Consider the following 27,733-nt stretch of genomic DNA (forward strand, 5'->3'; position numbering starts at 1 on the left):
GGTACTAGCTATCAGCACTGAAAGAGGTACACGGTAATTTTTCCTTCTTTTTTTCTTTTGCATGGACGTATATGTATCCCTGATGCAAGAAAAATTGCAAATGGAGGAAAAAAGTTACCTGGAGGCAAATACTTGTTATATACTAGATGATTCCCCGCGCATTGCTGCGGAAAAATGTTGCTATCATTTTGTAGTAAAGGAAAATGCTTGATATTTCCTATGTGTCTGAGGTCTACCTAATTTTAAATTCAGATTTTTAGAAAAAAAAAACATGCAAGGAAAATATGATGAGTGTGTCTAGTCAAAGGTAGTATTCTTTGAAGATATACGTGTAATTAGTTTGTATAGTAGTGCATCATATCTGACTCATGTAAAGGCGGTTCTCACCCTTCATTTGTCTATGTACTCACTATAGACAGCTATTGGGATTGCAGATACCAATCACAGCTGCCGAGGTAGTCATAGTGCCTAGAGTAACATGAAAATGGGATCCGCACGATATTTTTATGACCAGAGCACTAAGCCTCTGGAACTGAGATGTGAGCTTTGCACGGCTCGATGCTTACAGCTTACTACTATTACAAAGGACATGTTAAAAGAGAAGTAACCTGAACCACCAGCATATATATGAATATGAATATAAATTCAGACTGCATGTTTAAATTAAGTAGCTAAAACTTGGTTTCCTATTATCACATCCTCCAATAGAACATTTCCACATGATCGTTCGCCATTCTTTACATGAACACCTGATCATTCCTCTTCAGTTAATAGCTCTCTGCAGGCAGAATTTTCTCAGCACCAAATTAGGACCCATCTCTATTTTCTGAAGCATGACACATTAATAGCTTTCTTTCTTTCCTCATAGATTTGATGACGAACAGGCGTTTGCGCAGAATTTCCTCGACGCCAGTTTAGGACCCATATATATTTCCAGAAGCATGGCATATAAATAGCAGACAAATCTTCAGCGAAAAAATGAATTTGACAAATAGGCTTTCGCTCTCTACAAGCAGAAAATCAAAACACTTATAGCATTCTTCTATTGCAAGTAGCGACTTAGCAAATGAAAGTAGAAAATTAAATAGGCATAGATATAACATCTAGCTGCTCAAAAAGATGTTTGCAAAAAAAACCTTAAAATACCGAGTTAACCTAATTCATAAGGAGTATGACGCTAATAAATAAATAAATAAATAGGACGGAAACAACATTGGAAGAAGAATTCGAGTGACATACCAAGAACAAATTTACTTGTACTCCGGGTCCAGTGTAGACGTCTTGAAAAAGAACTGCGTCAACAAAACAATTGGAAGGAGTAATAAGAAAAGTGTAAATTCTGAATTGTCTACGTTGCAGGCGCTGGATGGGCAAGTATGGGAATTATTCAACTTCCTGTACACGCAGCAGCTGGACATGTGAGGATACGTGCCGAGATGCAGTCTCTACAGGTTAGCTTTCAATCGCTAGAACGGATCCTCGACGGCGTTGGGGTCGACGGTAACTAATCTCGGCGCTGTTGTGTGTGGAGGACATGTGATGGTAGGACACGCAGCTAGCCCTCTAGATGACGATCTACCCAGATTATCGATCTATAGCAATGGCTACCACTGCAAGAGCGGGCGGCCATATATAGTCGAGTTTGGCGCGCCATATAATGCAGGTAGATGGAAGGCCGGACGTCACGACGTGCTAATAAAAGGGCACTTAGAAGGACTCGAGTCACTCGAGGAAGATGTCCCGTCCCATTTTTTGAAGTTCAAAAGGCTCTGTGTGTGTGACAAAAAAGAATGATGATGTGGCAAGTTAGTGGGCACATGATGATGTGGCATAGCTGCATGTTTAGAGAAATAGGATAGTGGGGATGATCTTCTTAGACTAGTCACAATGGGAAGTATCATACACTAGTATCATGCACATGATATTAGTTTATGATACTAACCCCACAATGCATATTATCATAAGATAGTATCATAGTATCATCATATTTAATGTTTTGTAGAATCTCAATGTAAATGTGTGTACATGATGTGTTTGCCATTAAGTTTTCTAGTTTTACGTGCTGTGCTATGATACGGTATCATATTATGATACCACTCTTATCTCTCACCTCATTAATTGGTGTACCACATCAGATTTTTACCAACATGACATGCATGATACTACTTATGATACTCCCATTGTGGCTAGTCTTAGTTATATAGGATTACTATGGCTTTCTACGATGTTATATCCCTTCTGGGGAGAGAAAAATCATGTGAGCGCTCTTTTCCGTAAATTTTGTAAGCACGGATTGTACACTTCATAGTGTACAGTCCACGTTTTCTGTAATTTTAAAACCACTCCACTAATAATGCCATTCGATTTTCTAGCAATCATACACTTTTGCTTTGTATTTTGCATAGAAAATTGCCTTGCTTGCTGATGGGGGAATGACCATAAATTTGCGGCTATTTCTTGCTCGCATTCTATGCTAGAAACAATATGTAAAGCCTGAAGCCTGAGCTTAGCCAGTGTTTATGTATTTCATCTGTTCCTCATTTTTGCTGGTGTCAGATGTGATATAATTGCATTATATATAGGCTAATTATGACTATATGCTAGAACCTCAATATTTAACGATAATAAAATTATCAATGTATACTACACCAAAATATGTATGTGCATAGATGCATAAAAACTTGGTTGGCAAAAAAATATAGAAGACATGATAGTCGAAGGATTTCAGGGACACACAAAGAAATATATAAAACTTAGTAAATGGATTTTTTGATTTATTCATCCTTATGTAATGTTCTGTTTGGAACAATGGCTTATTTACCATATGTATCAAACATCTCATATATATCTTGCTTCCTGTCATTTTTTCATATTCAATTTCGATATTTATTGCACACGTCGCAAAGGCAGATGGTACACAACTGATTGTTGTTGGTGTTTATTTGACATGAAAAAATCAAGTTAATTCCTACAGGGATTAAACAATACATATTTAATAGTAGAGTATGTCCAGTGAACTTGGAATCCTAATCAACCAAGTTTTCTAAGGTTTGCATTTCTACATATGCAAAAGATTTATCACCTGAAAGGTCAAGGCATAAGAAAGCTCTACAAATTGAGTATCTTAATTTTAATACACATTTTGGCTTCACAATTCTATACCTAATAATAAAGGAGCTAAGGTTTCTGCCAAAATTTTCGTCCAACTTTTTTTGGGACCGTTTTGCCCTCCCACCAAATCACATAATACTGCAGCTGCCATTGTACCGGTTCAACAGGGTTCGGCCAGAAATAATCCCCAATCGAGAACAACTCCGCCTCCATCGTCCAATCTTCCTCCTTTCCGTCCGTCTTGAGTTCATACCCAACACGATTGGTACCGATTCCGCTGGATTTCCGTTTAATCTCTCGATCTTTCTATCTCTCTTCATCTCTCCACGAAAATCCTCCCATATATAGCCCCTTTTCTCTGGTGCGATTCCCATGAAAAACCTAGAAAAATCCTCATCGCTAGACGGCGAATCGGGAAGAGGATTGAGGCCGTTCTGTACCGAGAGAACGGGGATTTTTTTCCGTGGCACTCCGTGCTGCCGACGAGGTCTCCTGCTCGTACTCCGATGCCGAGGCTCCCTCTAGCCATGGATCCTCGCTCAGGGCTCGAGCTGCTGTCGGCCGCGGAGAAGAATAGGGAAAGATCGAGCCTGGGGTAGAGAAGCTGATGTCGACCGCGCGCTTGACACGAGTGGCTACTGCCTAGGATTTGGTTTAGGATCTTTATCAAGTGCGATTTGGATGGGAGACGGCCTATCTGCCGCCGCTTGACCACGCACTGGACACGAGAGGCTGCTGCTAGGATTTGGTTCCAGATCTTTATCAAGTGCAGACCAGTGATTTGGGTCAGTTTCCGTCGGCCCGTGCGCTGGAGGGGAGCCGGCATGTGCGCCGGGCTTGACCGCTCGCTGGACACAAGTGGCTGCTACCTACGATTTGGTTCAGGTTATGAAGTTCAGATCTTCATCGTTCAGGTCGAGCATCTCAAATTTCATACGGCAGGCCATGGTTGAAGATTAAAAAATTCTCTTGGTTGGCATCTATCAACTGGTACTGGTGGTGCATATATTGATGCGTGACCCCTTTGCGATTAAGATGATGAGTCCATCTCATCTCCCATCTTCTGCCGTGGCCTTTTTAATGGAGGTCTGGTGCAGGGTGTTGCGGGGTATCAAATCAAATAAAGAACACAGACGATCTCAAGGATTCCCTTATTTAACAGGCAGAGGGTTCTGACTATATCCTTGAAAATTAAACACAGAGATTTCATTGTGGTGGTTAATCATGTACGAGGCAGATCAATAATACGGAGTACTAGCTTGCTGCGGGCAAAAAGTTCAGCTAATTGCGGCAGTATTATCTTAGTGGTGCGTATACAAACAATGCCAGCTGATGTCTTATTTTGGCATGCTCTAACTTAATTTAGTTTTTGATTTCCGCGCTTTACTTTGTTTCATTTACAGAATTCCGTGCCTGTGATTTTGCTCGTATCGAATTGTTTTTTGAGAATTAGAAGATTAGAAGATTTTTTTTTTAGATCAAAAGGACTAAGAGTTGCATGAGTGCAGTTTTGTAGCAAGTCGGCGGAAGATTCTGGACATGACACTGAACAGAAATTCAGTTTAACTTTTGGAGGTAATGAACAGCTAGCTATCATGTTATGTATGAATTACATGTGTTTACTCAAGGCAGTGAAGATTCATATTAGTAGGTGTATGTATTGACTCACTCAATTTAATACTCAGATTTGGCTGCAGGGATTCACTAAAGGCAATATGGATTCATAATTTTTTCTAGATGCAAAGGGAACAAAAAATTGAGCTGCCTGATTCCATAGCACTGGATGAGTTGTGCCGCACCAAATAAGCCAAAAGTAATCAATATATGGTGACCCCTGAATACAAAAAAGAGTGCATGCATCGATTGTGTAAACAACAGCTCTGAGTTAACATGTTGGTAATGCATGCTTTGTGATGGCAATGTACGCTCAAGTTTCCAAGAAACCACTGAAGATTGGGAACTTCTTATGACAGTAATTGTTGCTTGGTTCAGGGGCAGAGGATATTGCTATTTCTACTGGCGGAGTTCTAACTTGTAAGCCATCCATGGTGAAATAATTAGTGTCTAGATTTTCGTAAGAAATAGATTTGGCATTGAATGTAAGATTCTCTTCTAATTTGCATTGTGGCTAAAGGGTGGCAGCTCCATCACAAAAAACAAAGCAGGTTAGCATTGAAATTTCTTATATGATGTTATCTTGAGACAATATCATAGGAGGGTTCAAATTTCGCCCCAATGTGGCGAAGCATAGTGAGTAGCTACATTTAGTTATAATAACAAGATTCATATTTAAAAAGATTGAGTTATGCAAATGTCGGTTTGCACTGTTATTCTTTCAATAGTAATTTTTTCGTGGCCTAAAAGTATTCATTATTAATAAATCTGTAGCAAAGCACGGGCACTTCTGCTATCTCTTATAAATATCTAAAACATGGTATCAACTACAATAAAGTTACATTATATATGAAGATTCAAAATATTACCATTCTAGCCGCGCAATTGCGCGGGTCACCCAGCTAGTTACATACATTGTAATAGTTATACATGATCAATAAAATAAAGCTTTTGGTTCACTCTTTGAGTCTTTTACCTTCTTTACTTGTTCATTTTAGATCGTGTATGTTTTCCGACTAAAACCGCAGAGCTGGATATTTCCGCCTAGGCGTGTATAGAAGTTGTGATTTTCAAAAATCGTCCTTTAGGACGTAAGCTTAAGTTTTCTGGTGGAAATATCTTCTGTTGCAAACTCATGGATTCCTGTTAGCGACTTCCGGCACTTGGGCTGGGGGCTTGTTTCCGCGGTTATTGACGGATTGCCATTGGGCTTCGTCACCGCTGGCGAGCGTTTCCGGCTACAGGTTTTCCGGCTCGTGGAAGGTCAAATGGGCAAGCCGGAAAAATATAACATCAGCACTTGCTTTCAAATAAACGAAACATGCAAATAAATGATAGCAGGATAAGTTTTCCGCCCATGCATAAGTGTTTCGTTCCTAGCTACTTAAAAATTTAAGTTGTATTACAAACCCACTCCGGGGCCAAAATGATGCATCAGTTTAACTGTTTCACAGGTTCTATTCGGAAGATTGATCCTCATCAGAAGCAACGTAGGCGGAGCCATCGCTAGAGTCGTCGCCGGAGTCTTCTTCCTCATGATTCGCGCTCGACCCGGAGCCTTCCTCAACGAAATCCTCGGGGCAGTCCTCTTCATCTTCATCCTCCGCGTCAGAGAATCCCGCGGGAAGATCATGCTTGTTGTACCAAAACGAGTGGTTAACTCGTCCGACAAAGAGCCGTTCATACCCTTGGGTCTCCGCGAGAAGGACCCTCATATTGGTACCCTTGGGGGCTCCGCGTGCGACATCAGCAAAGTTCATGGTTGGGAAGTGCGCCTTGCACGTCGCCAACACAAGTGAAGCAACTCCGCGGGCGGAAGATTCCTGCCAATCCTTGATGAGCTCCGGCACCTGCTTGATCAGTTTGGTCATGGTATCGATCACCGCAGTTCCGGCTCTCTTCAGGGATAGCGATTTGGCGACTCCGTGACACGCCTCGAAGAGGTTATCAATGGAGCTCTGCGCCTCTTCATACGCTTCAGTCCTCTTGAGGGTGGCATCCTTTGTCCACTCAAAACCAAGGCTCGCTGTGAAAAGTACGATCAGTTTTTTTCGCGAGCAGAAGCACAAGTCTGAAGAAGTCGGAGCCACAAAGAAAGAAAAAGAGGTCCTTACGGAAGATCATCTTGTCAATAGCCTCCGCCTCCGCCTCGTAGTTCTTGTTCTTGGCTGCCAAGGTCTGGATCCTTTGTTGGCTCTTCTTGAGTTTTTCAGCAAGATCCGACAGCTCTTGAGTGTGCTTCTCCAAGAGTTCTTTTTTTCTTCTTGGTCTCCTCCTCGGAGGATTCCTTCAGGAACTTCTTGAGGGATTCATTTTCCGCCTCAAGAACTTCGATCTTGGCGTAAAGGGAGTCGATGGAGGGGCGTTTGGCAATTTCTTCTGGAACTCGGAATTTCAACAACAAAGTTAGCTCAGATAACATAGTTACATTGACGATCCTGGGGGCTCAGTCGGAGTTATTACCTTCAAAACCCTTGATACGGGTCTCCAGCAGCGCGATGGCCTTCTGATTATCCGCGTCCCTGGTTTGAAGTAGTTCAATTTCTTTTCTCTACTCCAGCACATGGGTGCGCAAATCTTCGTGCAGTTTCTGCGTGTTCTGTGAAAGCAGTTTAAGGATTAGACGGAAATTCAAACTTGTGGGGGCTGCCCGGAAGTTCAAATCTTTAGCATGTGAAAATTTTGATTTTCCGCTACAATCTACAAGTTTAAGACATTGGCTCATACATGTTACTCGGAAAGAATGCATTAACCAATGCCTGGGGGCTGGTGTTACCTGACGCACATTCTTGTGCTTGGCGAAAAAAGCCTTGATTCCGCTCTCAAGCTCAGTCAGCTCCTGCTCCTCCGTGTTTGCAGGTCCCCACACTTGCTCCATCATGGCGGAGATCTCCGCGTGGTGCTGTGAAAGAGGGACCTTTTGCGGAATTGGGAAGAAGTGAGGATGAGTCTGGGGCGTTCCAGTGGCGCCGCTCAAGAGGAGTTTTCTCTCGACTTGGTCAGTCGGAGCGTCAGTGGAGGTAGCAGCGGGCTGCTCAGGTGGAGGTGCAGATGAGGAGGCGCCCTTGCCGGAATCGCCCTTGTCAGTCTCGATAGTTGGATTCTCCGGAATATCATCAATATTGATGACGTCCTTTGGATCCGGCTTGGCAGTTGAGGTGGCCTTGGGCGGAACCTCTACTTCTGGGGTAACAGGAATAGAAGCCGGAGATGGCTTGACCCTCTTCTTGGTAATCTTGGGGGCTTGGCTTCCGGAGCTTTTGTTGCTATATAATAAAAAGAGGCATAACAAGTTAGTGTATGTTGATTTCATAGCAGCAGCAAGATCTTTTGACGGAAACCAGATGCTTACCCAGTTGGTATAAAGAATTGCTGAATGTTGGGTTGAGCACGGTTGCTGGTGTCGATGAGTTTGAGGCGTTTCTTCTCCGCCTCCGCCTTACAGGTAGCCGCGGTGCTAGGCACCTCGCGGGCACATTTGGCTGCAGGGCTGGAGGGAGCAGCCCTCTTCCTCTTGGAGAGACGCGGAGCTTCGGGAGCTTCCGCTTCAGATGCGGCTTCCGGGTCGGTATTGCCCGCTTGGGGGACCCGGAGGAGAGTTCCGAGTTCGCCCTCCTCGAGGGCTTCGAGCTTTGTTACCAAGCCAAAACTTAGACAAAATTCAAAGTATGAAGGAATCAACAGGCACGTCAAGGTAACGTACCGCGGTCCCGGAACCGTTGGTGTGGATGTCCTTGTTGCACACGTGAATGTGAAGATCACGCTGAATCTTGATGAGGAGGCGGATCCGTTTGTCGATGGCGTCGGCGGAGAGGTTGTCCTTAGAAGCGCGCATAGGATCGTCGCGCCCCGTGTATTGGAACATCAAGCGGTCCCGATGTTGAAGTGGTTGGATCCGCTTGGTGAACCAGGACATGGCGAGGTCCTTCCCGTCGAGACCCTCCTCCGTCGGTTGCGAGATCCGCCTAGCTGCGCGAGTCGGTGAGGCGACTCGGAAAGATGAGGACATTGTGTCCAGGCCGGATTCTCGCTGGCGGGGCTATTTTTGAAGGGCGGCAGCACCCTCTCGCTCGCCGGGTCGGAAACGTCCTTCAAGTAGAAGAAACCCCCGACCAATATCGTGCGGATTCGTGGCGGTCAATTGGAGGGTAGACGCGGCTAGGGCGGAGCATAAAGGTTATTGACCCGCAGGTGGCCAATTCGGAAGCTTTAGGAATTTTCTCCTTCTTGGTACCCGGAGATGGCCCTCGCAAAGGGTGACGTGATTGCTGATCGCTGATACGTCTCCAACGTATCGATAATTTCTTGTGTTCCATGCCACATTATTGATGTTATCTACATGTTTTATGCACACTTTATGTCATATTCGTGCATTTTCTGGAACTAACCTATTAACAAGATGCCGAAGTGCCGATTCTTTGTTTTATGCTGTTTTTGGTTTCAGAAATCCTAGTAAAGAAATATTCTCGGAATTGGACAAAATAAAAGCCCGGAGGCCTATTTTCTCACGAAGCTTCCGGAAGACCGAAGACGAGACGAAGAGGGGCCACGAGGGGCCACACCCTAGGGCGGCGCGGCCCCCCTTGGCCGCGCGGCCCTGTGGTGTGGGGCCCTCGTGCCGCCTCTTGACCTACCCTTCCGCCTACTTAAAGCCTCGGTGACGAAACCCCCGATGCCGAGAGCCACGATACGGAAAACCTTCCGGAGACGCCGTCACCGCCGATCCCATCTCGGGGGATCACTGGAGATCGCCTCCGGCACCCTGCCGGAGAGGGGAATCATCTCCCGGAGGACTCTACACCGCCATGGTCGCCTCCGGAGTGATGAGTGAGTAGTCTACCCCTGGACTATGGGTCCATAGCGGTAGCTAGATGGTTGTCTTCTCCCCATTGTGCTATCATTGTCGGATCTTGTGAGCTGCCTATCATGATCAAGATCATCTATATGTAATTCTATATGTTGCGTTTGTTGGGATCCGATGAATAGAGAATACTTTTTATGTTGATTATCAAAGTTATGCTTATGTGTTGTTTAAGATCTTGCATGCTCTCCGTTATTAGTAGATGCTGCGGCCAAGTAGATGCTTTTAACTCCAAGAGGGAGTACTTATGCTCGATAGTGGGTTCATGCTGCATTGACACCAGGACGATGACGAGAAAGTTCTAAGGTTGTGTTGTGCTTGTTGCCACTAGGGATAAAACATTGATGCTATGTCTAAGGATGTAGTTGTTGATTACATTACGCACCATACTTAATGCAATTGTACGTTGCTTTGCAACTTAATGCTTGGAGGGGTTCGGATGATAACTTCGAAGGTGGACTTTTTAGGCATAGATGCGGTTGGATGGCGGTCTATGTACTTTGTCGTAATGCCCAATTAAATCTCACTATACTCATCATGATATGTATGTGCATTGTCATGCTCTCTTTATTTGTCAATTGCCCAAGCTGTAATTTGTTCACCCAACATCTTGTTCGTCTTATGGGAGAGACACCTCTAGTGAGCTGTGGACCCCGGTCCAATTCTCTTTCTTGAAATACAATCTACTTGCAATACTTGTTTTTACTGTTTTCTCTGCAAACAATCATCTTCCACACAATACGGTTAATCCTTTGTTACAGCAAGCCGGTGAGATTGACAACCTCAGCTGTTTCGTTGGGGCAAAGTACTTTGGTTGTGTTGTGCGGGTTCCACGTTGGCGCGGAATCTCCGGTGTTGCGCCGCACTACATCCCGCCGCCATCAACCTTCAACGTGCTTCTTGGCTCCTCCTGGTTCGATAAACCTTGGTTTCTTTACGAGGGAAAACTTGCTGCTGTGCTCATCATACCTTCCTCTTGGGGTTGCCCAACGAACGTGTGAAATACACGCCATCAAGCATATTTTCTGGCGCCGTTGCCGGGGAACTGAAGAAAAGCTACACCACAAAGATTTGCAACTCCCACGGCAACTGCCAGCATATTTTCTGGCGCCGTTGCCGGGGAGATCAAGACACGCTGCAAGGGGAGTCTCCACTTCTCAATCTCTTTACTTTGTTTTTGTCTTGCTTTATTTTATTTACTACTTTGTTTGCTGCACTAAATCAAAATACAAAAAAATTAGTTGCTAGTTTTACTTTATTTGCTATCTTGTTTGCTATATCGAAAACACAAAAAAATTAGTTTACTTGCATTTACTTTATCTAGTTTGCTTTATTTACTTGTTGCTAAAATGGCTACCCCTGAAAATACTAAGTTGTGTGACTTCACAACCACAAATAATAATGATTTCTTATGCACACCTATTGCTCCACCTGCTACTACGGCAGAATTCTTTGAAATTAAACCTGCTTTCTTGAATCTTGTTATGAAAGATCAATTTTACTGGAATTAGTTCTGATGATCTTGCTGCCCATCTTAATAATTTTGTTGAAATATGTGAAATGCAAAAATATAAAGATGTAGATGGTGATATTATTAAACTAAAATTGTTCCCTTTCTCATTAAGAGGAAGAGCTAAAGATTGGTTGCTATCTCTGCCTAAGAATAGTATTGATTCATGGACTAAATGCAAGGATGCTTTTATTGGTAGATATTATCCCCTGCTAAAATTATATCTTTGAGGAGTAGCATAATGAATTTCAAACAATTAGATACTGAACATGTTGCTCAAGCTTGGGAAAGAATGAAATCTCTGGTTAAAAATTGCCCAACCCATGGACTGACTACTTGGATGATCATCCAAACCTTCTATGCGGGACTAAATTTTTCTTCGCGGAATTTATTGGATTCAGCTGCTGGAGGTACCTTTATGTCCATCACTCTTGGTGAAGCAACAAAGCTTCTTGATAATATGATGATCAACTACTCTGAATGGCACACGGAAAGAGCTCCACAAGGTAAGAAGGTAAATATTTTGAGGAATCCTCTTCCTTGAATGATAAGGTTGATGCTATTATGTCTATGCTTGTGAATGATAGGACTAATGTTGATCCTAATAATGTTCCATTAGCTTCATTGGTTGCACAAGAAGAACATGTTGATGTAAACTTCATTAAAAATAATAATTTCAACAATATTGCTTACCGGAACAATTCTAGTAACAACTATAGGCCATATCCTTATAATAATGGCAACGGCTATGGTAATTCTTATGGAAATTCTTACAACAATAATAGGAATTCACCCCCTGGACTTGAAGCCATGCTTAAAGAATTTATTAGTACACAAAGCTGCCTTTAACAAATCTATTGAGGAAAAACTCAATAAAATTGATATTCTTGTTTCTAGAGTTGATAGTCTTGCTTCTGATGTTGATCTTTTGAAATCAAAAGTTATGCCTAATAGGGATATTGAAAATAAAATTACTACTACAGCAAATGCCATTCAAGTTAGAATTAATGAGAATATAAGATTAATGGCTGAGCTGCGTGCTAGGTGGGATAGAGAAGAAAATGAAAAACTAGCTAAAGAGAAGAATATAGCTAAAGTTTGGACTATTACCACCACTAGTAATGCTAATGCTACACATGTTGCTGCACCTCCTACTCATACTAATAAAAGAATTGGTGTTAGCAATGTTTCCACTTCTAATGCAAAGCGCGAAAAGCTACTGAAGCTATCTGAAGCTACTTTGTGATAAAAGCTGCTGAAATTTTTTCCAACATTGGGGATGATGATCCCATTGCTTTAGATTATAATGGTTTGAATTTTGATGATTGCTACATCTCTGAAGTTATAAAGTTCTTGCAAAAACTTGCTAAAAGTCCTAATGCTAGTGCTATAAATTTGGCTTTCACGCATCATATTACAAATGCTCTCATAAAAGCTAGAGAAGAGAAACTAGAGCGCGAAGCCTCTATTCCTAAAAAGCTAGAAGATGGTTGGGAGCCCATCATTAAGATGAAGGTTAAAGATTTTGATTGTAATGCTTTGTGTGATCTTGGTGCAAGTATTTACGTTATGCCTAAGAAAATTTATAATATGCTTGACTTGCCACCGTTGAAAAATTGTTATTTGGATGTTAATCTTGCTGATCATTCTACAAAGAAACCTTTGGGTAAAGTTGATAATGTTCGCATCACCGTTAACAATAACCTTGTCCCCGTTGATTTTGTTATCTTGGATATTGAATGCAATGCATCTTGTCCAATTATATTGGGAAGACCTTTTCTTGAACTGTTGGTGCTATTATTGATATGAGGGAAGGCAATATAAAATATCAATTTCCTCTCAAGAAAGGTATGGAACACTTCCCTAGAAAGAGAATAAAAGTACCTTATGATTCTATTATTAGAACAAATTATGATGTTGATGCTTCATCTCTTGATGTTACTTGATACACACTTTACGCGCCTAGGCTGAAAGGCGTTAAAAAGCGCTTATGGGAGACAACCCATGTTTTTACCTACAGTACTTTGTTTTTATTTTGTGTCTTGGAAGTTGTTTACTACTGTAGCAACCTCTCCTTATCTTAGTTTTGAGTTTTGTTGTGCCAAGTTAAGCCTTTGATAGAAAAGTAAGTACTAGATTTGGATTACTTGCGCAGTTCCAGATTTCTTTGCTTGTCACGAATCTGGGTCTATCTCCCTGTAGGTAGCTCAGAAAATTACGCCAATTTACGAGCATGATCCTCAGATATGTACGCAACTTTCATTCAATTTGAGCATTTTCGTTTGAGCAAGTCTGGTGCCATTTTAAAATTCGTCAATACGAACTGTTGCATTTTGACAGATTCTGCCTTTTATTTCGCATTGCCTCTTTCGCTATGTTGGATGAATTTCTTTGATCCACTAATGTCCAGTAGCATTATGCAATGTCCAGAAGTGTTAAGAATGATTGTGTCACCTCTGAATATGTCAATTTATATTGTGCACTAACCCTCTAATGAGTTGTTTCGAGTTTGGTGTGGAGGAAGTTTTCAAGGATCAAGAGAGGAGTATGATGCAACGTGATCAAGGAGAGTGAAAGCTCTAAGCTTGGGGATGCACCCCGTGGTTCACCCCTGCATATATCAAGAAGACTCAAGCGTCTAAGCTTGGGGATGCCCAAGGCATCCCCTTCTTCATCGACAAATTATCGGGTTCCTCCCCCTGAAACTACATTTTTATTCGGCCACATCTTATGTGCTTTTTCTTGGAGCGTCGGTTTGTTTTTGTTTTTGTTTTGTTTGAATAAAATGGATCCTAGCATTCACTCTATGGGAGAGATACACACTCCGCTGTAGCATATGGACAAGTATGTCCTTGGTTTCTACTCATAGTATTCATGGCGAAGTTTCTCCTTCGTTAAATTGTTATATGGTTGGAATTGGAAAATGATACATGTAGTAATTGCTAAAAATGTCTTGGGTAATGTGATACTTGGCAATTGTTGTGCTCATGTTTAAGCTCTTGCATCATATGCTTTGCACCCATTAATGAAGAAATACATAGAGCATGCTAAAATTTGGTTTGCATATTTGGTTTCTCTAAGGTCTAGATAATTTCTAGTTTTGAGTTTGAACAACAAGGAAGACGGTGTAGAGTCTTATAATGTTTTCAATATGTCTTTTATGTGAGTTTTGCTGCACCGGTTCATCCTTGTGTTTGTTTCAAATAACCTTGCTAGCCTAAACCTTGTATCGAGAGGGAATACTTCTAATGCATCCAAAATACTTGAGCCAACCACTATGCCATTTGTGTCCACCATACCTACCTATACTACATGGTATTTTCCCGCCATTCCAAAGTAAATTGCTTGAGTGCTACCTTTCAAATTCCATCATTTACCTTTGCAATATATAGCTCATGGGACAAATAGCTTAAAAACTATTGGGGTATTGAATATGTAATTATGCACTTTATCTCTTATTAAGTTGCTTGTTGTGCGATAACCATGTGTGCTGGGAACGCCATCAACTCATTGTTGAATATCATGTGAGTTGCTATGCATGTTCGTCTTGTACGAAGTAAGGGCGATCTACACTGAGTTGAATGGTTTGAGCATGCATATTGTGAGAGAAGAACATTGGGCCGCTAACTAAAGCCATGATCCATGGTGGAAGTTTCAGTTTTGGACAAACATCCTCAAATCTCTAATGAGAAAAGAATTAATTGTTGTCAAATGCTTAAAGCATTAAAAGAGGAGTCCATTATCTGTTGTCTATGTTGTCCCGGTATGGATGTCTAAGTTGAGAATAATCAAAAGCGAGAAATCCAAATGCGAGCTTTCTCCTTAGACCTTTGTACGGGCGGCATAGAGGTACCCCTTTGTGAAACTTGGTTAAAGCATATGTATTGCGGTGATAATCCGGGTAGTCCAAGCTAATTAGGACAAGGTGCGGGCACTATTAGTACACTATGCATGAGGCTTGCAACTTATAAGACATAATTTACATGATGCATATGCTTTATTACTACCGTTGACAAAATTGTTTCATGTTTTCAAAATCAAAGCTCTAGCACAAATATAGCAATCGATGCTTTTCCTCTATGAGGACCATTCTTTTACTTTCAATGTTGAGTCAGTTCACCTATTTCTCTCCACCTCAAGAAGCAAACACTTATGTGAAGCTGTGCATTGATTCCTACATACTTGCTTATTGCACTTATTATATTACTCTATGTTGACAATATCCATGAGATATACATGTTACAAGTTGAAAGCAATCGCTGAAACTTAATCTTCTTTTGTGTTGCTTCAATATCTTTACTTTGAATTATTGCTTTATGAGTTAACTCTTATGCAAGACTTATTGATGCTTGTCTTGAAGTGCTATTCATGAAAAGTCTTTGCTTTATGATTCACTTGTTTACTCATGTCATACACATTGTTTTGATCGTTGCATTCTTTACATATGCTTTACAAATAGTATGATCAAGATTATGATGGCATGTCACTCCAGAAATTATCTTTGTTATCGTTTTACCTGCTCGGGACGAGCGAGAACTAAGCTTGGGGATGCTGATACGTCTCCAACGTATCGATAATTTCTTGTGTTCCATGCCACATTATTGATGTTATCTACATGTTTTATGCACACTTTATGTCATATTCGTGCATTTTACGGAACTAACCTATTAACAAGATGCCGAAGTGCCGATTCTTTGTTTTCTGCTGTTTTTGGTTTCAGAAATCCTAGTAAAGAAATATTCTCGGAATTGGACGAAATAAAAGCCCAGAGGCCTATTTTCTCACGAAGCTTCCAGAAGACCGAAGACGAGACGAAGAGGGGCCACGAGGGGGCCACACCCTAGGGCGGCGCGGCCCCCCCTTGGCCGCGCGGCCCTGTGGTGTGGGGCCCTCGTGCCGCCTCTTGACCTACCCTTCCGCCTACTTAAAGCCTCCCGTGACGAAACCCCCGGTACCGAGAGCCACGATACGGAAAACCTTCCGGAGACGCCGTCACCGCCGATCCCATCTCGGGGGATCACTGGAGATCGCCTCCGGCACCTGCCGGAGAGGGGAATCATCTCCCGGAGGACTCTACACCGCCATGGTCGCCTCCGGAGTGATGAGTGAGTAGTCTACCCCTGGACTATGGGTCCATAGCAGTAGCTAGATGGTTGTCTTCTCCCCATTGTGCTATCATTGTCGGATCTTGTGAGCTGCCTATCATGATCAAGATCATCTATATGTAATTCTATATGTTGCGTTTGTTGGGATCCGATGAATAGAGAATACTTGTTATGTTGATTATCAAAGTTATGCTTATGTGTTGTTTAAGATCTTGCATGCTCTCCGTTATTAGTAGATGCTGCTGGCCAAGTAGACGCTTTTAACTCCAAGAGGGAGTACTTATGCTCGATAGTGGGTTCATGCCGCATTGACACACGGGACGAGTGACGAAAGTTCTAAGGTTGTGTTGTCTTGTTGCCACTAGGGATAAAACATTGATGCTATGTCTAAGGATGTAGTTGTTGATTACATTACGCACCATACTTAATGCAATTGTCTGTTGCTTTGCAACTTAATGCTGGAGGGGTTCGGATGATAACTTTGAAGGTGGACTTTTTAGGCATAGATGCGGTTGGATGGCGGTCTATGTACTTTGTCGTAATGCCCAATTAAATCTCACTATACTCATCATGATATGTATGTGCATTGTCATGCTCTCTTTATTTGTCAATTGCCCAAGCTGTAATTTGTTCACCCAACATGCTTGTTCGTCTTATGGGAGAGACACCTCTAGTGAGCTGTGGACCCCGGTCCAATTCTCTTTCTTGAAATACAATCTACTTGCAATACTTGTTTTTACTGTTTTCTCTGCAAACAATCATCTTCCACACAATACGGTTAATCCTTTGTTACGGCAAGCCGGTGAGATTGACAACCTCACTTGTTTCGTTGGGGCAAAGTACTTTGGTTGTGTTGTGCGGGTTCCACGTTGGCGCCGGAATCTACGGTGTTGCGCCGCACTACATCCCGCCGCCATCAACCTTCAACGTGCTTCTTGGCTCCTCCTGGTTCGATAAACCTTGGTTTCTTTCTGAGGGAAAACTTGCTGCTGTGCTCATCATACCTTCCTCTTGGGGTTTCCCAACGAACGTGTGAAATACACGCCATCAATCGCCAAGACGCTGTTTGGGGATATGTTGTGGGGCTGGAGCCCATATGCCTTCAGGATTTCTGAGAAGAAATCGGATGGCGGAAATGAGAAGCCACGCTCCACCAGTGCCTTGGTCACCACCATCTCTCCGTCTTCGGGGGCTAGAGCCAAAGAACCCGGAACTGTCCGCCAGGATCCGGGCTTCAGGAAGCCTTCCGCCTCGAGGTTCTTGAGTTCAATTTCGGTGGTGGTGCAGGGCCACCATTTCCCCTTGGCTTGGCTATCTCGCTGACGAGCGTTGGATTTTTTGGCGGCCGCTTCTTCCGCCTTATGCTCCATTTGATCCGCTCCGGAGGCTTTCTCCGGGTTAGTGGATGTCCCCTCGATGTTCTTTCCGGAATCCTTGGAAGGTTCCAGATGAACTGGGACGAAGGGGGGAGGCGCGGAGGAGATGGGTGTTGCCATGACTGGCTTGGAAGTGGGAGGCGGAGTCGAAGAAGACATCTGAAGAAGAAACAATGGCGGAAACATATCTTAGTCGGATCCAACGTCTGCATCCTAAAGCTCATCCCTACCAACTACGACGCCATGGTGAGATTCTTTCTGATAGAGCTATACGGTTGGGCAAACTTTTTTGACACTTTTTAGATAGTGTTCCTTGTTGTTACACGTATGGAATCATGTATGGCAAATTTGGGGTCATTTGGAGATGTTCGAAAAAATCACTTTGCTTAAGCGCATGCCGTTTCGTCTCACTGAAACCAGCTTTTCTAACAAGGTGATTTTTTCTACCTTCTCTAAATGACCTCAAATTTCATACAGCTGATCTTCTATACATAGATAGATAGATTGTTTCGTTTTTACATTTTTCGAACTTTTTATTTCCCTTTATAATACCCAATTGATTTTCAGGTCAAAACCTCGAAAAACAACATCATGTATGGCATCATTTTCACCATAAATTTCAAATTTTGTGAAACTTTCCCTTTTAGATATTCCTTGTTGTTATAGGTATGACATCATGTATGCCAAATTTGGTTAGGTCTCACTGAAACCAGCTTTTCTAACAAGTTAGGTTTTTTCGACCTTCTCAAAAGGGATTTTTTCTACCTTCTCTAAATAACCTCAAAAATCATACAGACGACCTTCTATACAAAGATAGGTAGACTGTTTCGTTTTTACATTTTTTTGAACTTTTATTTCCCTTTATAATACCCATTTGATTTTCAGGTCAAAACCTCGAAAGTTAATATAAGTAGATGGTGAACCCTCCCAAACTTCAAATACAGAGATAGATAGATTGTTTCGTTTATCATTTTTACCGTGAATAGTAATGGCTACAAGAAATCGGTGATGGTTTATCATTTTTTGCGTGAAAATTAATGGCTACAACAAATCGGTGATGGTTTATCATTTTTTGCGTGAAAAGTAATGACTACAACAAATCGGTGATGGTTTATCATTTTTTGCGTGAAAAGTAATGCCTAAAAGAGTTTATAATTTTTAGCGCGTGAAAAATAATACAGAAAACCGCCCTTTAGCATACTTAAAGGGTGGAAGTTAACCGCTGATAGAGAGAGAGGGGTTATCCTGCCCGTTAGATCATACGATCAACGGTCGGCGGGCACGATCTGCGTGACATGGGCTAGACCAATCAGGGCAATGTTGCACGTCTGTGAGAATTTGTGAAGGGAGAGAGCAAAACCGAGTAGTATCAAGAAACCAAGGGCACCTGAGTAGTAAACAGACTAAGGGATTAAAATATGAGATTTAAAAAATGGAAAATGCGTGTTTTGTGCAATGAAATCCATCTTGGCCTACCTCAAACTATTTGCAATACAAATATACATGAGTGTGAGAATTGTGGCCTCATTTAGACAAAGTATGTTTTGAGGAAAGCTGTTTTCGGAAGGGCTTATTATGGAAAACCATGCACCTTCATAGCTACTAGGTGATTTGAGAAGTGGTAATTTGTGGTAAAACTTGATTTATCTATGACTTATCTATGATTTGAGAAGTGGCAATTTGTGGTAAGACTCCATGAGTAAGTGTCACTCTTTTTCGGAATGTTTTGCACATTAAATGACTCATTTAACTAGTTAATCTCATTTGTTGACTCTCTGTTGACCAGCCACTTGAGGGTAAAACTGAGTATATTGCACTAGCCAGTATTAGCACTCAAGGGGAAACTGAGCACACAAAAAATGCTAGTATAAGACTCGAGGGTATACCTGAGTATATCTAAATTTCCAGGGTTAGACTCGAGGACGCATGTTGCGGTGCAGAAATGGAAGACGTGCAATTGTTGACGCGTAGACGCGGGTCGCGGTGCAGAAGTCGAAGACGTGCAATCGTGGACGCGTGTCGCGTTGCAGTAGTCCAAGACGTGCATACGTGCAACGGTGGACGCGTAGGACGCGGATCGTATTAACCACCCCTCGCCTTTATAGACGCATCCTCGCACTATCTCTGTCACTCACACTCGCTCACGCAATGCCGCCTCTCTCACGTCCGATCATCTTCTCCAAAGCAAAAAACCCTCTCCCTCTCCCTCTCCTCTGCCGACAAGATGGACAAGGAGAATGCCAATCCCATCGTCCACGACGCCGTCGGCTCCAAGCGTGACGCCTCCCTCTTCAACGCCGTCCCCTCAACGGCCGCCGCCGGTGCATCGGAGGCTGCTGCCGCCGGTGGCGGTCAGATCCCGCCGGGATGGGACCCCTACGAGGAGGTGCCGTACGCCCCGCCCCCGAATCCCTACGACACCTCTATGGAGGACCCATGGAACGAGGTAACTACGGTTTGCTTCGTTTTTGTTCCCCATTCCTTTTTGAACCTTATTTTTGCTGGTGTAGATGGATCTGTAGATGGATGAGTATTGGGTTAATATTTGCGCTGATTTTATTCCATTTTGTTTTGATCCCTTCTTGACTTCGTTTAAGATTTGGGGTTCGGCCGTTCGGTTAATTTATGCAAGTAATAATGGGATCTCAATCAGTTAATTTATGCACGAATCAAAAGATATCAACTGTTTAATTTTGCAAATAATCTGGAATGTGTTCAAGTTCAGATCTGGAATCTGTTTCTTTGCCTATGAAGAATCGTTGGGCACAAATTTTTACAGGGAGGATTCAGCGAACCATTGCTGTGTACAAATATGTTGTGCATGAGCTTTGGTTAGCTAACATCATCCCTGTAGATATATAATCGTGTCCACTCTAACTGAGTCTGCCTCTGTTTTTCCTAACTTTGTTATCATGCACGTTAGTCATTGTTGCAACTCATTCACTCATAGTTTCCATTTGATATGGATCAGGTGTCTGGCAGCGACGTCAGCAACGACGACGAGCACCACGACACCAAGACTCGGCAGGTGCTGCGGAGGCTGCAGGTCGGCCAGTACATCTCCTACTTCGCCAAGGGTGTCTACAGGTGCCCCTTCTGCACTAGGAGATTCGGTGACACCGATTTCAACTGCCTCCTCACGCATGCCGAGGACATCGGCAAGACCTTCCCCAAGGTCGGCGCGACGGTGAACGCCTACTCCTTCCGCGCCAAACACAAGGCGCTCGGCATGCACCTCCGCAACTTCCAGCGGGTGGAGATCGCCGCGGGGCGCATGCCTCCGCTCAAGCCCAAGGTGCCCAAGGGGAGCAACAAGTGGAAGCAGAGCCAGATGGGGTAGGCGGAGTCCTGGACGTGTCTTGCTTGCTTGCCTCCTCTATTTTGTTGTTAGCAGGGATCCCTTGTTGTTATGTTGTTAGTATGACAGTGCTGTGAAGAACCTCGAACCTGTTACTATGTTGGCTGCTGTATGCAGCTTATTATCTAGGGAGAGATCCCTATTATCTATCCATATTCTACTATATGACTGTGTGAATTTATCGTACATTACCCTGGAGATTTGCTTCTAGATTTAACTACATACATATGGACCAGAGGGAGTGCTAGATTTGCTGCCATATTGGGCAAACAACGAGGCCCAAGAGAAAGAGGGGGAAAATGTAGTCTTAAAAGGGAAAATACCAATTTGGGCTGAGAGAGACAAAACCCAGCTCTCGCTCACGTGCAACCAAATGTGGTCTCGTCATGTCTCACGCGGTCCCTTTCTACTAGCCCCACGCGACGCGGCCCCACACGTCAGCACGGAACGGTTAACTAAACGGGAATCCTGCCGTCTGAGCTCCTTCTGCGGGCTTCAAATAAGGGCTTGGGAAAAGCGAGAAAAAGCTCAGAAGTGCGGAAAAGCGAGATGCTAAGAACACCGAGGGCACGAAAATAGAAAACCCATAAAAATGATCTAACAAATAAAGAGGCTTGTGTCCATCCTTTGCATTGGAAAATAAGTGGGCAACGTTGCTAGTGTTGAAATAGATTTCCTTTTTTTTTTGAACATAGTTGAAATAGATTTCTTGTGAAAACTTTGTCTGCGGAAACTGGAAGAAAATACTTGGGGCACGTTTAGGACTCTGCCAGTAATGCCTGGACCCACAAGTCTGCCTGGAGAGCAGGCGTGGCAGCAACTCACACGACCTGGCCCCCTCCTCTTCCACGAATAGCCAGCCATACGGATCACGACCAGAAGAAATCGGTATCGGCGAGCCAGACCAACGCAAACCCAAATCCCCAATTCGAGCTGCCCACTTCTCCCAAAGGTAAGATCCTCTCACGAGATCTCTGAGCTAGGTAGCCCAGATCGGTTTTCGCCAGCAGATTTCCTCATTTTTTTCTGATTTTTCTTCGTGGGATCGATCGGATTCGATCCAACCAGATGGCGGCGATCTGGGTGGCGGTGGCGGTGATGCTGGTCGCCACTGCTCAGGTGGTGGCGGCTGCCCCGGTGACGGCGCCGGCTTTCCTCTGGGCGCCCAAGAACTACGGGTAAGTAGCTGAACCGCCTCTCTGTGAGTTCCTAACCTTGGAATCTGGGATCCCCTGGGTTAGATGTGATACGTGTTTGATAAAGCTGGATGATTTTTAGTCTGGGATTCTGCTTTGCTTCTGAAACTGTTGCACGTTGGTGGATTGATGCATGATTCACCTGCCTGACGCATGTATTACTGCTCTTCTCCCCCTGAAATTGCTGTACACCTTGTTCGTTTCCTCTCACATGAAATCGATATAGGCCTATAAGGTGGTTCAGTGCATGAGATAGTCAGCTCAAGTATGTTACTCTAGGATCATATCTTGCGTGTTGTGGAAGAACACGCATCATTGTAAGGCAATGATCGGCAAGTTGATATCTACATTGTCACAATGGATCTATACCTGCTGCATTGTTCTCCAATCAGAATTTGGGTTGTGTCCATACATTGAACTCTAGAAAAAACAATCTCTATATCTCGACTTACTGCAAAAATTTATTCTCTCATGCTTCTGAAAAGATTCAGATTTCGGAGTGAGTAGGGTGGTTTGGAAGAAAATTTTATCCTACCCCGCTAATGGAAAGCTGGAAGATTGATGGTATTTGGTGATGCAACCGCCTTACGTAGAACGTGTTACGTTTTGTTCATGTAGACTACTAAGAATACCGATCTAATGAGTATAAACACCGGAAGAAGAGCAATAGAACACAGTCTGTTGTCTGGATTAGGACTCTTACGCGGTGTAGAACTATTGTTCAACTTGTATGCATGGCTACCCCTCACGTTCTGTTGAAGTTGGGAGCGTACTAGCATCAGTTAGGTTGAGGGGAAGATTTTATTTTTGATGTTGACATGTTGTGTAGTGTACATTGTGAGGTTTCTGTCCAATATTGTCGTCTGCCTGATAACTGAACTACAAACTTGTAGTTCCTTTTTTTTTCTCTGTTTCTTGTGGAATGTCTCTGGCGTCTAATTGCGAAGAACTTGAAGCTCAGAGTCCCATTAGATAGAAAAAATGGCCTTTTCCATACGCATCCTTATCCTGAGGATAGCACTCCCTCCGTCCCATGAAACATGTGGAAGGTTTGTCAAAATTCGGATGTATCTAAATACTATTTATTGTCTAGATACATTCAAATTTAGATAAATCTCAGAAAACTTTAATGGGATGGACGGAGTGCATCGTTGGTGTAATGCATCAAAGGCACTATCCGCCACCTAGGTTACATGCTACTCTTTGTTGTGCTTAGCGCAGATGATGCATATGCATCTCATACAACTCCATTGAACGAGATCGCATGTTGCCCCTTGTTGTCCTTAATGCACTTGATGCGTTTGTACATTTTCGGTGTTCCCTAACCAGTCTTTGGGACTTTTGGTTACTTGTTGACTAGTTTCAAATTTTATGTTGTTCATTTAGTGGCTGATTATGCATTCAGTTACTTGATAACCAAATGCAGTTTGTGTGTTCATATTTTTATACATATTGACCTTCCAGTTATAGAAGTTTACAAAACATTACCTTCATCTTCAGTCTTAGTTCTGATGATAGCTGAACCACAAGCTAGAACAATGGTATTTTCCTCTTATGCATCCTCGCCTGAGAATAACACATCATTGTTGTAATGCATCCAACACACTACCTGCTACCTATATCACATGTTGCCTTTTGTTGTTCTTAGTTTTGATGCATATTTATATCTCATGCAACTCCACTGAACTAGGTCACATTTTGCTCCTTGTTCTCAGTGCATCGTCATGCAAGCTGTACATTTCCGGTGTTCTCAGTCTTACTCTGGGATTTTTGGATACTTGTTGACTAGTTCAAAATTTACCCTGCTCATTTAGTGGTTGATTATGCATTCAGTTACTTGATATTGAAATACAATTTTATGGGTCCATTCCTTTTGTACATGTCGACCTTCCAGTCGTAGTAGTTTATTTACCTAACATAAGCTTTATCTCCAGACTCAGTTCTAGTGAGGCTAAAGAAGTTGTCCACTATCAGACACTCTCCCCAAAGAGCTTAGCTAAATCTGTTCTCGAGGAAGGTGGCTGGTCTAACTTGGTGGTGAGTTCCCTTCTAATATCCCAGTTGGAGTTTAATTTGACATCCAACTGAGTCCCTGTTATGAAGAACTTTAAACAATTCTTAATCTTTTGGTTTTGTTCTCAGTGTTCAAAGGATGGTCCTCAAAAGAATGTTGATGTTGCAGTTCTTTTTCTTGGATCAAAGGTACATTTTTGGCTCCCATCCGTTTGGTCTTTTCATCCTTTGGGTATTTACTGGTTGAACTAAATCCACACTATATTGAAACTATCTCACAGATAATTGTTTATTGAAATATCTTATCGTCATGATAGATCGGATAGTCCTATTTGTCAATTCCAAGGGGCCATTAAAGTTCCAAAACTCCCCATGCTTCAATCTGTGTTGAATTTTTCCCCTGCCTATAATATTTCTATTGAATGTGCTATCACCATTTTTGTTGCTTCTATGGACACTAAGCAATGACAAACGTTGTTCCTTCAGCTACAATCATCGGACATCTCTAAAGATAAACAAGCCGATCCAGCTTTAGCGGACACACTGAAGGTAGTCAGTCATTCTTGTTCACTCCTTTCCCTCAGTTATTCATATATAGTTTTCTATGTTTTGTTAGTTTGCCATATGTAGGATTAATTTAAAACATAATAATTTTGATCACCTCTAATATATATGCCTTTTACCAGCTATCATTCTCAAGCTCTGAGCTTTCCATGGCATTCCCTTATGTTGCCATCTCAGAAGATGAAGCATTAGAGAACTCATTGCTCTCTGGATTTACTGAGAATTGTGAGGATGGCTCCCGAGGAAATCACATCACATACACTGACACATGCGCTGCAAGCAGTGAAAGTATGAAGAAACATTCGAGCATGGATTCCATTCAAGTAAGTTATTTTGTATAGAAAAGTGCTTATTTTGATATTAAACGTATATTCACTGTGTATTGACATCATATGCATTCCAGGACTTGGTCAAGTCACGGATGGGAAACAACCCAACTGGACAGACTGAGCTAATTGTCTTCTGTAGTGGCGGTTTCAAGGACAATGTCAAATCAGAAGGTTGGTTTAAGTAAACTTGGTTTGGTTCCTTCACCTTCAGTTGAGCAACTTTAACCTGTGTTTTTGCTCCCTACAGGGGAGTTGCTTTCGGAGGTGGTTTCTGTGCTTAACAAGTCTGGGGCTAAATATTCGATCCTGTATGCTTCTCAACCCTATGGTTTGTTGGAGAACACTTCCGAACTGCCACTGGCCAGGTACCTTGCAGAGAAGACCAATGAAACTAAACCCATCCTAGAGAAATGCGATGGAGAGTGCCAACTAAAATCAACTCTCCTGGAAGGAGTTTTTGTGGTAAGTTGTTAAGAGTCTACTTTGTTATCGTAACCTTTTCAACTTCTGGCATGTGTCTTCAGCTTGTTTATTCCTTCAATTGCAACTGCAAACTGTGCTTTTTAGTTCGTCCTCTTCACCTTTAAACTGCCTGCCTGTAGTTGATCACAGTTGTTTGTATCCTTGCATTATTTCCTCACACCTGTTTGTAGTTGATCACAGTTGTTTGTATCCTTGCATTATTTCCTCACACTTGTGTAATCTGCAGGGATTGGTGCTGCTTATCATCTTGATCTCAGGACTCTGCTGCATGATGGGGATTGATACTCCATCAAGGTTCGAGGCTGCCCAGGATTAAACTTGAGTTGATTTTAAAGCAGATCAGATATGGATGGCCAGTGTTTCCCTGGTTTGCACTGTGGATATAGTTAGCTTCCTATTAAAAGGTGCATTGTGTATTTTTCCGACCCAAAACTTCAGCTTTCAGTGATCGATTTTTTGTTGTAATATCGCATTCCCATATCCACGGAGATCTGAGCCTTTGCAAACTGCTCCACGCGCAAGGCCTGTGTTGTAGTATCAGACCTGCTACCAGTTTTCTCTGTGCATAGCCTTGAATTGAGGTAGCCAAATAAGATGGTTGATGGTGCTGTCCATCTAATAAAATCTTTCTATTATTGTTCATTGTTTAATCAATAAACATACTGTATATTTCTTTGGTGATTGGGACACACAAGGCCACTTTTGGAGCATCGTTCCTTTTCCAGGTTGCGCAGCTGAGGATGTGTAACTGTCAGGTAGACTTACTGAGCAAGTGATTACATGATTGAGATTGGGGCAGTGATCGCTCTTGTTGCTTTGTTTAAAGCCACAGTTTCTTGCTCTCCCTTTCGTCAATCTGTCCTTTGTGCTGCTAGGTCTTGCCTGTCTTGGCTTAGCACTTAAGTCAGGAAAATTGTGGCATATAGGGCTTGTTTGGTTTTGTTCCTTTCCTAAATAATAACATGGAAACGCAGCAGAAATTTCGCAAGCATACGTTGCTTTCCTTCGTGTGCTTGCGATGATGCAGCATTTTTTTTGTCTTGACCAACAAATCCTCATATTCAGGTCAGGTACACGCCAGTCTATATCCCATGATGATAGTATACTATCTATCCACTAGACTGACGTCGGCGACTGAAGTTCCTTCGATAGTCTTGTACGGGTGATGTGCGACCGGTTTGGCCCATACGGCCACACATAGGCTGCCAAGTCAGTCCGTGCTGGTCTCCTGGGAGCCATGCCACAAGGTCTCTGCCCTGCAAAACATGACTTGGAAGAAAGGTCTTTGACATATGCTGACGGCAATACGCATCTATCTTTCTGAAATAAAGCGGCTTACGTACCAAGATTTTGGGAGGACGCGCATGGCGAGTCTGTCGTGTGCCATGCTCGGGCATCTACAGCTTATGATGGAGTATAGAATTGGAAGTGATCAGTGTCAGTGATTTCCTACTAATTACAGGGAGTACTCGTCGCCTGGTTCATGCACCAACTAGGAGGTACCTGTAGTATCTATGATAAAATCGATGGGGGTGCCAAGCTTAAAAAAGTTCGATGTTGAGCTTGCATTTAGTCAGGATTTCTATAAATACTAGTAGTAGCTAAAGTTTTTTTTTGTATTTTTGGAGGGGGTGCCATGACACCGCCCACTAGATATGCCCCTGGTTCTTGGACTACATATTTATAACATCTTATTATTTGGAATGGACTAATAAATAGTAGCTAACGATTAGGCGGGATCCCTCGCTTCCCATCGTCCGCTTCTTGCACCGTCCGATCGATCTTCCGGTGCGGGGGGGGGGGGGGGGGAGGGGGCACCAACGTGCGAATGCCTCCGGTGCATTTCGACCCTCTCCTTGCCACCGCACCCCACCATCTCTCTTGCTCCTTCCTCTTTGTAATAGGCATCTCCCCTGCTTCTTTCTCCCATGCTTGATCGTGCTGACCTTGCTTCCCCGTCGCATGCTACTACTCCGCCACCACCGCCTCCTAGGAACCCACCTCACCGTTGCTCGCCTCCCCTCCACCGACAACATCGTATGCTACCGCACCGCCTCACAGGCTTGAGTTCCTCCGGCTGCTGCTCTAGCACGCCATCCTCATCGACCTTATGCAAGGCCTCCGGTGATCCCTGCTACCACCAGTACCACAAGGAACTGAATGTTGCAAGGGTGGACCGTCGCTCCTACAACCGCTAGGCAACGATGCTACAT

General features: G+C 43.0%; 1 protein-coding gene across 1 annotated transcript; it reads left to right on the plus strand.

Moving 5' to 3' along the window:
* Positions 1-21,755: 21,755 nt before the first annotated feature.
* On the plus strand, positions 21,756-26,162 carry LOC124652345. Its single transcript, XM_047191368.1, has 9 exons — positions 21,756-21,887; positions 22,004-22,113; positions 24,066-24,168; positions 24,274-24,333; positions 24,631-24,693; positions 24,831-25,031; positions 25,112-25,208; positions 25,285-25,499; positions 25,747-26,162. The coding sequence occupies exons 2-9, from the start codon at positions 22,004-22,006 to the stop codon at positions 25,834-25,836; spliced, it is 939 nt and encodes a 312-aa protein (XP_047047324.1). The 5' UTR covers positions 21,756-21,887; the 3' UTR covers positions 25,837-26,162.
* Positions 26,163-27,733: the final 1,571 nt, after the last annotated feature.

Source organism: Lolium rigidum, chromosome 5 (assembly GCF_022539505.1).
Source record: "Lolium rigidum isolate FL_2022 chromosome 5, APGP_CSIRO_Lrig_0.1, whole genome shotgun sequence".
Taxonomy (NCBI): Eukaryota; Viridiplantae; Streptophyta; class Magnoliopsida; order Poales; family Poaceae; genus Lolium; species Lolium rigidum.